The sequence below is a fragment of the Macaca mulatta genome, chromosome 1, assembly GCF_049350105.2.
Source record: "Macaca mulatta isolate MMU2019108-1 chromosome 1, T2T-MMU8v2.0, whole genome shotgun sequence".
NCBI classification, from domain to species: Eukaryota; Metazoa; Chordata; class Mammalia; order Primates; family Cercopithecidae; genus Macaca; species Macaca mulatta.
The window spans coordinates 172,444,045-172,457,537 of record NC_133406.1 but is presented as its reverse complement, the minus strand read 5'-3'; the positions used below and the strand labels follow the sequence as shown (position 1 = coordinate 172,457,537).

At 43.8% G+C, this 13,493-nt stretch overlaps 1 protein-coding gene across 4 annotated transcripts in view; it reads right to left on the bottom strand.

The window, feature by feature from the left end:
• WLS (Wnt ligand secretion mediator) overlaps window positions 1-13,493 on the bottom strand; it is a 135,956-nt gene that overhangs the window by 48,229 nt on the left and 74,234 nt on the right. For all 4 annotated transcript variants that reach the window (XM_028832614.2, XM_077988404.1, XM_015142045.3 and 1 more), the window contains exons 3-8: window positions 13,203-13,327; window positions 8,904-9,065; window positions 7,319-7,455; window positions 3,986-4,154; window positions 2,353-2,450; window positions 1,926-1,989 (exon numbers count right to left, since the gene is read on the bottom strand). In XM_028832614.2, coding sequence (XP_028688447.1) covers window positions 1,926-1,989; window positions 2,353-2,450; window positions 3,986-4,154; window positions 7,319-7,455; window positions 8,904-9,065; window positions 13,203-13,327 — 755 coding nt within the window. The remainder of the gene's footprint in view (window positions 1-1,925; window positions 1,990-2,352; window positions 2,451-3,985; window positions 4,155-7,318; window positions 7,456-8,903; window positions 9,066-13,202; window positions 13,328-13,493) is intronic.

Genomic DNA, 13,493 nt, shown 5'->3' with positions numbered 1-13,493 from the left:
ACACAATAAATTTGAAAAGCACTAATAAAGCATATATTGGTCACTATGGATCAGATGAAAAACCACATTAAAATCACCAGAAGAGTTCAAATGTAGATCCCCAGCTTCCTCCCTAGATATATGGAATCAGATTTTCCGGGGCTAGGACATCAAGTATGACTATGTTTGGAAACCACTGGGCTCGTCCTTGGAGTTTTATAAGAATGAGATTGAGATGCTCTGGCATAATTGAAGAGGAGATACATGGGAGCTCAGTGCAGGGGCCCTGGGCATGGGCTTGAAGGTCTTAAAGTGAAACCAGGGAAGAAGGACCACTTGCAGTCTTCTGTCACCACAGAAAGTCTTGTCCAACAGAATGGGGATTGAAGGACACATGGCACAGATGGGAGTTTGGGTTGCTGCCAGTATACTTGAGACCCACTAGGGGGGCTGACCTGCCATTAGAGTCAATCTGAGAACCACCAAGGCCTGCGGTAGTGTGAGCTGCCTTGAAGGCAGGTGACCTGATTCCAACCCCTTTCCACTACAACAACTCTGCCCAAATTGCCTTTTTTTTTTTTTTTGAGACAGAGTTTTGCTTTTGTTGCCTAGGCTGGAGTACAATGGCACAATTTCGGCTCACCACAACCTCCTCCTCCTGGGTTCAAGCAATTCTCCTGCCTCAGCCTCCCAAGTAGCTGGGATTACGGGCTTGTGCCGCCACACCTGGCTAATTTTATATTTTTAATAGAGACGGAGTTTGTCCATGTTGGTCAGGCTCGTCTTGAACTCCCAAGCTCAGGTGATCCGCTGGCCTCAGCCTCCCAAAGTGCTGGGATTACAGGCATGAGCCACCACACCTGGCCCAAATTGTCTATTTTTAAAAGCATTTAATAAGTGTGAACTTGGCACATGCATATTTCATTAAATAATATAATATCTAATGCAGTTTCGCCTTCTTTCCTATAATGAACAGTATCCTGGAATGAAGGGAATATAGTTATTTTCTGCAGGACTTGAAATTTTACTCACTCCATCATTTTATAAAATTAAAAAGTTGAACTAGATTTAACATTATAAACATTCTCCTTGTGCAGCTAACATTTGGTGGTGGCATAATGGAGGAAGGGTAGAGCTTCTCTCTCATCTTTGAGGTAATGATACTACAGATTTAGTTTGCTCACAATGTTCTTGTGACACTAAGAAACCAATATAGACATCGTGGCAAGACAAAGCATAGTCCTTAGCACACGGCAAGATATGAGCCATCAAGGAAGAATACAACCCAGGCCTTTGTCTCCACTCCAGAGCAGAGTCCTTTTCTCCCAAGAGCATGTCACATACTATTCCAGAAGATAAAATATTTAAATCCAGCATCCTAAAAGGGATAAGCTAAGACTGTCACTTCTGCTTCCTGAAGAAGACTTAGCGTTTATGCCAACCAACCAGAAGCCTCGGCTACTCCTCTGGAACTAATCACCTTAGCCTTATCTCCACTTGGTCTCAGGAATGAATAGCAGCAGTGTGATCTGCCAGCACACCAAGGTCACTGTAAGAAGTCTCGCACATAGGCAATTTCAGAAACAGACTCTCCCACAGGGGCCCAGAGATGAACCTCCATGGCTCCAGGGAAAAGCTAGTCATGCTTCAGTCTGCAGTAAACAGTGTATAACAGATAATTCAGACAGGCTGCAGTAAGCCCAGAAACTCGGATCCCTCTGCTGTGAGGATGGGCTGCGACCTTCTCATTTTGCCTGCTGTCACCCAGGCTTGAAAGCAAGCAGTAATTCTTATTATCAGCCTTAATTGTGCTGTTATAATTGGCCTGAGAATCAAAGCCCTGGCTGAGTACATATGGGGAGCATCAGCAGAGCCTTAGAAAACAATCTTGGGGACTGGGTGGCTAGGGGAAGAAATAAAACCCTGAACCCATCAAGGAAGGATACGGCCAGCTCTGTTCCAACATCTGTAGTCCAGATACTGTAGAAGGGATTCGTGAGTTGTACCCCTCTACAAAGAAAATGAGATGGAAAGGCAAGACAAATTAATACAAAGGCAAACGGGAACTTTCCTTTTCACGTATTCTTAGCTTTTCAGCTGCAGGGGTGAGGGCTGTATTTAGGCTAAAAAACATTACAGAGATCCTAAAGAGAAATGAAGCTTGTAGAATACATCAGCCCAAACATTTTGCAACTGTAAAGAGCTGTGCATTTGATTTGATCCCAGACCTTGTCTGAGTATGTGACCACATCCAGTGCTTCCATACCAAAGGTTCCCGACCACCATTCTCCTTTTCCAACACTCCTCCTAAAGTGACAGGAGTGGGCGTGGTGATGCACAGTTTGGCTCAGTGTCCCACAAACACCTGCTCACCTCTCACACATGTCAAATATGAAGAGGCAGAAGGAACCAACGGCAATGGGTCCGACTTGCTTCCAATACCCTGCAATGTGGTTCCGCTCGTGCTGATCCTGAGGAAAACCAAATTGAGAAGGGAGATAGAGGGGAGAGGAAGACCAAGCAATTCTATGGGGGAGTCAGCATTCGAAGGACACCTGCTGACCACCTATTATGTATCAAGCACCATGCTAGACTCTAGGTGTATGAGAACAAAGAAGATGAAAATCTCTTCTTCAGGAACTCACCTCTGTGGGGGAGTCTGGCACATATGCAGAACATGACAAAGCCCAGCCATAAGGGCTCTGAGAGTAATAAGAACAGGATGCCATGGGAACACAAAGAATGGCCTCAGCTCCCAGGCAGAGGACACTTTGTGGTCCACAAAATAACTCATTCTGAATTAAATTTCTATGTGACTTGTAACTTGTGTTTATAAAAGTGACTGATCCCCGGAAGACAAAGTAAAGACATTAAAGCATTTAAATATGTGAAGTGTGTCTCTTATGGTTAGGAAAACAGGCATATTTCCTCCCCATCCTTATTAAAACCAGCAATGATTCTCCTTGATAAACAAAGACACCAAGAGAAAGAAAAGGAAGGAATGTAGAATGAGAAAAAAGGGAAAGCAAAGATGATCTTAGCCTCCAGGCAGGGCCCCAGGTGGGTCAGTCCACACCAGCTCCCTGTGGACAATCCTCGGCTGGCTGGCTTCCTGGTGCTGGACCAAGTTCCCTCCACTCCCAGGCCCTGATGCCGAGGCCTCATTCTTAGCGTATCTCTGCTGGAGGACCCCTCATGGGGAAAGACCCGCTAATGTAGACAGTTTAGCGGTAGGCAGAAGTCTGTCTCTCTGCTCTCACACTGCTCTCCTGGAAGAGTGGCAGGACTTCAGAGGTCTGGTTTTTATGACTGAGCCATAATGGAATTTAAAAACAGTCCACTCTGCCATGAAGCCCATGTGCCTGACACGAAGACCAAGTTCCAGCTGGCATATCATCTTAGCCACAGTGTGATGACGACACCATTCTTATTTTAAACCGTGGTACCTTCAGTCCCTCTTGAAATATGATTTGGTGTCTGTGCAAACTGAGGAGACCAGGAAGGTCTGTATTTCCGAGTAATAGGGGTTACTAGGCCACCTGGACACATTGCCAGCTGGAAAGAGCCAGGTCCACATTCTCTGGTGGTTAACCTGTATTCCTGGGGACAGGACAAGCAGGGCAGAAGCCAGCACACAAGAAACTCAAGCTCAAGGGCAAGAAATAATACTAATCATTAGAATGTGTGTGTTTATCTTAAGTTACTCACATTCTCTCTTTCAATTCACACAAAAACCCCATGCGTTAGGCCTTTACGTCTCATTTTATAGATGAGGGACCTGAGATTCAGAGTGATAATGTCATTTGCCTAAAGCCACTCAGCTGGTCAGCAGGTGGTGAAGCAGGAATGTGAACCAGAGGGGTCTGCCTCCAGAGTTCCCACTTGTAACTACTAGTTTATTCTGTCTCACCCGCTGCTGACTAGAGGCAAAGGGGGGCAGGTGTCAGCTTGGCAGCCTGCATGGAAGCAGCTGGTACAGACGTCTGTCCCTCGCAGGGGCTCTTACCATCATGTGCTCGCCACAGAAGATGATCCAGAAGGACAGAAGCATCGCATAGAAGATGCCCTGTCGGATGTCACCGAACAGCAGCATCCAGGTCCAGTCGAACCCGATGGAAAACCATTCCACTGGGATATTGATAAAGGTCATGGAAATCCCAAGGGCAAAGATGACTCTGATGGTGAGAAAATATCAGGACAGCCACTTCATTCATCTGGAGGGCAGGTTTTCAAACAATTCCCAGAAGTCAGTTTTGAGACATGAGATGTTACTTACTGGGTCTGAAGCCATATGATTAATTTCTTCTGCACAGAGATGCAAAATGTCCTATGTAGCTCACACTGCTGCAGAATGAAGGAGTGCTACACCAACCTTTCTGTGGAAGTGAACCTGATCTCCTTAATGCCCCACACTTTACTTTGGTACCACTGCAGATGAAGAGCTTCCTATAATGTTTGTGTCCCCTTGCCTTCTCATCCAGGCCTCAGTGAATATAATTGTCCTCTTTCACCTATTCAGGTTATCATTCATCTGATCATTAAGAACACTCATTATTGTGATATCCTCAGGAACGATGAATTATATAAGCATATTTGTTTCAATAATACATGACTCCAAACACATTTGAAATGTAAATTCTCTTGACTGCTTGTTTAGCTTTTATTTTACTCTTCCCCTGTCACACTAAGAACTGCCAATTCTCTATTAAAATGTAATTCTTATGTCACTGATTTATTCATACTTTTTTCCATCCCCTTGAAACACATAAGTTAATTAAGCACAGATCACATAGCAGGCATTGTGTTAGCACTATAGAATCCTAAATGAACAGGACCTGTTTTTTCACTCACGGGAGATACAGTTAGTAGAGGAGCCAGATAAAGAGACAATTGAATAGAGCAGGATCAGGAATATCATAGAGTTTTAAAGCATAGAAGGCTGCTACCAGGACTTCTGACTTTGACACAGACAGGAATGGAGCTGAGTTGTGAGTCAAGGTAAGGGAGGTGGAAAGGGTGTTTGGAGGAGAGGGCAGAGCCTGGATGGAGGCACAGAGGCCTAGAAGAACCTGGTGCATTTGGGGACCTGCATGTGGCACATCAGGAAATGACAGGACATGAGACCAGAGAAACAAAGAGGGCTGTGCTCATGAAGAAACTTGCATATCCCACTAGAGAACTGAAATGTATCTTGAAGAGACTTTTTATTGGAATCCAATAAAAAGTTTAAACAATGGAGTGACATGATTCATTCACTCAAAAAATATTTATTAAACTCCTACTATGTGTCAGTCACTATTCTGAGATGCTGAGAATATAACTGTGAACAAAATAAGCAAGGATTGTGCTCTTGTGATGCTTGCATAGAGATGCAGTGAGAGAGGGAGTATAAGAAAAAGATAATAAATAAATGAATAAGCATCATGAAAAAAAATGCTAGGCAAGAGAGTGGAGAGCAATGGGGATGTGATTTTACATAAAGTGGACAGACAAGAGATCAGCAAGTGTGAAGGCCCTGGTGTGAGGGTTTGAGCACAATAAAGGGGGCTGGTGGGTGTTGGAGAGGACAATGACAAGATCAGAGGTGGAAGGCACCCAGTCATCAAGGGGCTTATAGGTCAGGGCAAAGGAGATGAAAAGCCAGTGGAGAGCTTTGAGCAGAGGAGTGACAGGATCTGATTAACATCTGAAAGGGGGCACTCCGGCTATCCTGTGAATAGGCTGCAGGGAGGCACGTGGTGGAAGCAAGGAGAGGGGTTGCAACAAGGCTGTTCCCACTGATCCAGGTGAGAAGCGATTGTGGGTTAGTTAGACTAGGGTGGCCGCAGTGGAAATGGTGAGACTTCCCGGTGAGTTAGATGAGAAGTGTGAAAAACAGAGACATACAGGATGACTCACTGCTACATTTCCAGTTTGAACAACTGAAAAGATGGAGTTGCCATTTACTGAAATGGGGATTCTGGGAGGGAACAGGTTGGAAGTGGGACACAATCAAGTGTTGTCCTTGGTACATGTGACATTTTCAATGCAAATGAAGACATTAAGTAAAGAGCTGCAATATTTGGGTCCAGAGTTGGGAGAGGCTGAGGCTAAAGATACAGATTAAGAGTCATCAGAGAGCAGATGATTTTTCAGACCACGAAGGTAGGTGAGATCACCCCTGAGGAAAGCACAGCTAATAAAGAGAAGAGGTCCAAAGCAGGTGCCCCAGTCCCAAAGTCTAAGAGGCTGGAAAGATGGAAGGAGACAGAAATGGAGCCTACATGCTGGTCAGCAAAGAAGAATGACCAACAGAAGAGTAGAGGAGACTCTGGGAAGAAAAACTGATTATGTCAGATGCTGGGATGAGTAAAAAAAAAAAAAAAAAAAGTGAGGACTAAAAAATGATCTTTGGATTTGGACTATGAAGGTTGTTGGTGATCCTGTGAAAAGCAGTTTTAGTAAAGTGCTGGAGATGAATCCAGACTGGAAGGGACTCAAGAGAGAACAGAGGAGAAGACATATGCACAAGGTTTTTGAGAAGCATTGCTGTAATGAGGGGCAGAAAGAGGGTATGTAGCTTCAGGGAGAAGTGGGAAATGGGAGAATTTTGTCTAAGAAGGGGAGATGGCAGGGCATGTTTGTATATTAATAGAAAGAATCCAGCAGAAAGGGAGAAGTCAATGATGTGGAGAGAAAGTAGGTACACCTGCAGGAGCACTGTCTTTCTTTAAGTGAGAGGAGCTGGGCTTAGGGCAGTTTCTTCACTACAACACAGACAAGTATCTGATTGACCACGGAGTATCCCGAGGAGCAAAGAGGTTAAAGAGTCAGAAAGGTCAGCTGGGTGTGGTGGCTCACACCTGTAATCCCAGCACTTTGGGAAGCTGAAGCAGGCAAATCACTTGAGCTCAGGAGTTCGAGATCAGCCTGGGCAACATAGTGAAACCCTGTCTCTACAAAAAATACAAAAACTAGCTGGGGAGTATACACCTGTGGTTCTAGCTACTGGGAAGCTGAGATGGGATGATTACTGGAACCTGTAAAGTCAAGGCTGCAGCAAGCTGAGATCCCAGCACTGCACTCCAGCCTGGACAAGAGCGTGAGACTTTGTCTCCAAAAAATAAATAAATTAATTAAAAAGAGCCAGAAAGGTGAGAGAGGTAGAACCCTGAGGATTAACTTAATCACAACTTGCATAGGAAAGCTGCAGGAGAAAAAGGAGTCCAGGATGACTCCTGGTCAAATCACTGGCCTAAGTCACACACTGGCTGCTTGAAATGGACACAAGCAAAAGCAAGAGCTTGGCAGATCACGAGAAGCTAGTATTCCTGAAGAGCACTGCAAAACCAGCTCTTACTTTTCCAGAAGCACTGGGGGTCGGGACATCATGGTGATCCTCCTCCAGTACCACACCATAATGATGAAGATGCTGGGCGTAAGGAAGGTCTTCATGGCAAACCACACCTTGGTGAAGCCTCCATTTTGGTGGATCCCCTAGGCAGAGACCAGTGATAATTTTGAAGGTGAATATTATCTTAGCATTTCCTTCTACTGGCAAATGCGTTTGTGGGAGAGGTAAGTGGAGACCTTGTCTGCAAAATGTTCATGATCAAGAGCTTTCACATTCATAGCATGCACTGCCCTCATACACCCTTGGCCTCTCCTCAGAGATAACAGAAATACATATTAAAAGAGCCCTGTGCTATGGACCTGAGACCAGAGAAATAAAGAGGGCATCCTATTCACAGTAATGGCTTTCATGCTCTGGGGTCTGAAAGAAGAGCATGGGGCTTTGGGGCAGGGTCACTGTTTCCGAGAGGCTGAATTATCTTACCTTGGACTCATCCCACTGATTTTAAAATGCTCATGCCTAAAGGTCCACTTTAGAGGTATGGATTAATAGGGCAGGTATGGATTAATAGGGCCTACAGGGTGTATGATATCTACCCAGCTACCACCCCTACAGTGTGCCCCCCAAAAAAGCCACATTTGAGGTAGAACCAGAAATTTTAGGTAAAAAGCAGAGATATCCTATATCTCCTAACACCTCTCTTGGCCATTTAATCCTCATTCGACCCTCACACATCTTACTAATCTGGTCTACTAGGGCTACAAGAGCTTTTTCCCTATGCTAAGATAATGATTAAGTACATGATCAATTTTTTTTCTTTTTGTAAGCTTTTCATTAGAAAGTTGCAGATATCCTAGATGGTCAATATGTTGAGATTAGTAAGTGTTAAGGTAAATCTATTCTATAAAATGCTAACCAATATTGTAAAGTATATTTATACTACATTCACCAATTTATATTATATATACCATTAAATAAGAAAGCAAGGAAAAAAAGTCAGTTCAATATGATCCTACTTTTTGTAAGGGAATTACTACGTATATAAAAAGCCTGGAAGGAGATATATGAAAACCTGAACAGTGACTATTTCTCTAAATAGTAGGACATTATAGGTAATTCTTATGCTTTTCTGTTTCTTTACCCAATTATTGTGAGACTTTGTTGAGGTTGAAAAGAAAGGTCCTCCTTGCAGCAAGTTCTAACTTTTCCCCAATTAAACAAATAAGATGGAAAGAACCTAAACCACCCCTATTCCCTTTAACAATTGTGCTTGCAAGGTGAAACACATAAAAAAGAAAATTTACTTTTATCTTGGTGTTATTCATTATGCAATCATGACTATATCATGATCTTATCATTATAATGATCTTAAGTGATCTTAAGCCCATTTAAAATCTTAAGTGGGCACAATAATTGCATTGTTTTCCATTTCTGTAATCTCTCACACAAATTAATTCACTTTATTATCTCAGCCATCATGAGTATGTTGTTATTCCCATTTCTCAGATGAGACAGGTGAGGCATAGAGGTGCCATGAGTGAGATGGAGTTCCCCTCCAATACACATGCCAAGATCAATTACATTCACTTACCACCAACCGGATATCCTTTATCTCCCCAATTCCCACATTGATTTTCTTCTTCTCATTCACAGGCAGCCGGATGTTTAAAAGGTAAAACTTATGGGCCACCGACCCAATTTCCATGAAAGGAAGGACATCACATTCATAGTAACGGCCCTCATGCTCTGGGGTCTGGAAGAAGAGCAGAGGGTTTGAGGCAGGGTCACTATTTCCAATAGACTGGCTCTGAATTCTGTTACCCTGGACCCATAACAGCAATTTTAAACAGCTAATGCTTAAAGGTACACCTTAGAGGTACAGAGCAACAAGGCATACTGGAGGCATGGTGTCCACCCAGCCATCCCAACCTAAAAACAAACAAACAACAACAGCAGCCATATTCAAGGTAGAACCAGAAATTTTAGGTAGAAAGCAGAGACACCTTCCTTCTATCTCCTAACACCATTCTCGGCTGTTTCATCTTCATTAGAACCTCACATCTTACTAATCTTGTCTGCGAGGGCTACAACAGTTTTTATCGGCAGTGTGTCGTCAGGGACCTCTAAGGCTCTGTGGAACAGTCAGCTTCTTAAACGTTCAGGTGGAAGCTCCTGCTGAATCATTACACTCTTTAAGGACAGCTAATTATTCTTCTGATTTTGGCCTGAGGGAGAAGCTAGAAGCAGCTGAAAATATCTTCTTTTTATTCACTTGCCAGGAAAAAAAAAGACACGAGGAGCCCTTGGTATTTAGGGAAGGTTGAAACAGAAGAAACAAAGGTAATAATAAGATTAGTGGCCAGAGATAACCACTCAGAATTTTCTGCCTCCAGTGCTTCCTAACAGTCCAAGATGGCAGAAGGGAATAGACATTTTAATGAAATGAAGATTTAGCCCAGTGTCTAGGAAAGCCTCTTGGACTTCGTGCCAAACAATTTAAGAGATACTGCCCAGAGCACGGTGGAGAGAAATCGGACAGTAGGGACACAGCTTTTTTTTGAAAACTAAATTCTGCTCCACCTCACCAGGACTCCCAGCTATGTGTACCTGCTGAGGGGTGGGGGCCAGGGGTAAATATGAGCATGTAGAGGAATGAGCTTCAGCAGGCTGGGACTTTTCCCTGATACAGAAGATAAGAGTTTACCATCAATGTTGGGTTTCTACGTCAGCTTCAATGTTTACTTGGTACCTCCTGATCAAGTTATAGGGGAGATCTAATTTGTCGTCCCTAAGCCTGAATTCACAAGCCCTCCAAAATTTGTCATAAATCTTCAGAGCAAAGATCCACTGAAGAAATGAGAAGAAAGAAGATAACAAGGAGTCTATAGTCTAAGAGTGTGTAGGAAGGGGCTCTGACCCTGAGATCTTGGCTGGTGGGGAGGGTTCCTTACTGAACAGTCAGAGCTTAGAGTGCAGTAAACAGACCTTTGTACAGAGACAGAGACACACATGGCAAGGTGGAGGTGGGGAGGTGCTTTTAACCCCTCTTCCCCACCACGGCACACATTACCGATCAGTTGTCAACAGTTTTTATCCCTAAGGTGTGAGCGGCTCTTCTCAGACACACCAGTTGATTAGAGTTGGCATGGTTGATTTTTAAAAACTCTTCTGTAGAAAGAATGCTGCTGCTTTTTCAAACCTCAGCTGCAGGTCGGATGATTCTTCCTATACAGATTGTCTTTTTCTCCCCTCCACTCCTTTCTCTCTTACACTTTCAAATCAGGGAGGATGGGGGCTTTGCAGGTACTACTGAAAATTCACTACAGGCTCTAATTCTCCCTCAGATTAAGTTGCAGTGAGGAGGCTGATTATCCTCTGTGGTAACAGCAAGAGGACATTTTCTGATTTGTTTCCAGTTAGGGCCTTATTTTATTTATGGAAATTGAGAATTTGAGGGGGGAAGGGAATAAAACCTACTTAGTCTAATACCATCTGGTGTGTGTCTCGCCCAGGGTCCCAAAAGTAGCAGAATTGGGAGAAGGACATGGGCCCTGCCCAAAGGCAGGCGTTGTGCTGTGATAAAGACTTGAACTCCAGGCCAGGAGGCTCTGATTCTAGTCCTGACCATGTTCCTTGCTGGGTACCTTGGGTCACCCTGCCTCATTTGGCCTCAGTTTCTTCCTAAGTGAGAAAGGTAAGTAAGATGATCTCCAGGGTCACTTCTAATCCCCCATGATGGGTCTCTGGGTGTCCCACACTTCCCTGTCACTACAGAGTGAGTAACATGGCCACCCATGACACAAATTTACCTAAGTTCAAATAAAAAGAGACACATTGGCATCTGGGACACTGGTTCAACCTTCCTGTCTCGGAGACAAATTCGTTGTATCCTGGTAGATACTTTCCTTCAAGCACTGAAGTATTTAGGGCATTTAAGAAGGAAGATTCCTCTCTCTCTCCTTCCTTTCCCCCACCCCCAGTTCTCCCCCAACTCCAGCATGAGACTGGCTAATTAGGACAAATTACAGCAGGTGGCAACTTGACTTTTTTTTTTTTCAGCTTCACAATCCACCAGGGACTGAAAAGCTTTAAAGCAATTTCTCATTTAATCTTGAGAGTCAAGACTAAATTTCACTGCAATCAAAAAGCAGAGACTTGATGATTCATTTCCTTCGCACCTTTCAAGGTTTAATATCTTTCTTGCAAGGGATCAACACATCCTAAAGATAATTAAGCAACCGTCATTAAGAAGCAGTTGCAGGCAAACACCCTTCCCCCTCACACTACTCAGTGCCCTCCAAGTGTATAAATAAGAGAAATGACTTTTCCCTTTTCTAAGGATACAATTCTGCATCCAAAAGCCATCTAGCTTAGATGTTCAACCAGTGTTTCAAAGATGCAGTCAACTTGCAGAGACAGCTAGAAAGATTTTTAATTAATTTTCTCCGTTGCATGCAAAGATCTGAAAATGTTAGCTATTCCTCCCTCCTGCTTCCTCTAGTTTCTGTCTATCACTCATTTCTACCTACAAATGGCTTTCTCTGGAGGACAGCCCTGTGGAAATTGAGATATGAAATCCCCCATGATGGGTCTCTGGGTGTCCCACACTTCCCTGTCACTATGGAGTGAGTAACATGGTCACCCATGACACAAATTTACGGAAGTTCAAAGGAAAAGAGACACATTGGCATCTGGGACACTGGCTCAACCTTCCTGTCTCGGAGACAAATTCGTTGTATCCTGGTAGAGACTTTTCTTCAAGCACTAAAGTCCTGCCTCTGCCAGTATTTAGGGCATTTAAGAAGATTCCTCTCTCTCTCCTTCCTTTCCCCCACCCCCAGTTTAGCATTCAGCAGAGGGTCTAGGGCAGTGGCTCTCAAACTTCATTGAGTTTAAGGTAATAAACTGAAGGACTGTTAAAACATAGATTCCTTGCTCCTATCCCCTGAGACATTGACTTAATAGGTTTTGGGTGTGCCCTGGGAATCTGCCTTTCCTAAAACCTCTCAGGTGATGCTGCCACTGTTGGTCCTCAGAACACACTGTAGCTTTGTTCTAGGAAACCTGGGGGAGTGAGATTCCCCTAGTGCTTCAGAAAAACACTGCAACAGGTCCTTAGGTTTGCCCATGGAGGGCCTTAGTTTATACATTTTCTCCTAGTGGCCCATCTGGTTAATATCCACTTTGACTCTCAGATATGTCCCAGACAAGATGTTAAAGTATAAGGTCATCCTGCCTACGTTCATTGTATCATCTAGTCCAGGGGTGTCCAATCTTTTGGTTTCCCTGGGCCACACCGGAAGGAGGAGAATTGTCCTGAGCCACACATAAAATACACTAACTTTAGCTGATGAGCTAAAAAAAAAATCAAAAAAAGATCTTACAAAGTTTTAAGAAAGTTAGTGAATTTGCCCTGGGCCACATTCAAAGCCGTCCTGGGCTACCTGCGGTCCACAGGCAGCGGGTTGGACAAGCTTGATCTAGCCCTTAAAAAGACTCCCAAGGTAGGTACTCTTATCTCATCTCACAGAAGAAAAACTGAAGCTCAGACAGATTATGTAAGCTTACCTGAGGTCACACCGTCAGCGATAAAACCACCCAATCTTTCTCCTCTTTAGGAAAACAATGGCTAAAGCTGGGGCAAGGTACTCAGAGGCTTCAACCTCATGTTTTTACTATTTCACAGGAAATCTTAACAGTAATAGGCAAAAGCAAAGTTAGGAAAGACCCATGGTAGGAGAGAAGAGGAAAGAAAATGCTCCGCAGAACAGGTATTACCAAAGCTGTCCTCATGCGAAGAAGGGACACACCTAGGAAAAGTAAACAAATCTTTCCACATACCTGAGAAGCAGATAAAAACTCTGTTGGCTTAGACAGCAAGGGCTCATACCTTGGGAGACGTGAAGGTGCATTTGAGTTTCCGTGGTACTCTCTCATGGGCCATTTCAGTCCACTCAGCAAAGGCATCATCGCGGTAAGCCAGGGAAACGTCCATGGAAACTTCTGCATTTTCTCCTGCAAGAGAAAGGAGGCACGTTTCAGAAATGGCTTTTGGAAGATATTTTAGAAACAGCTCAAAAAGTTCTTATAGGCTTTGCCATGGAAATCAGCAAGACAAAAGAGAAATATTAATTTCTATCAAACTCCAAACCTGAAGACTTAGAAGTCATAGGAGGAAAGT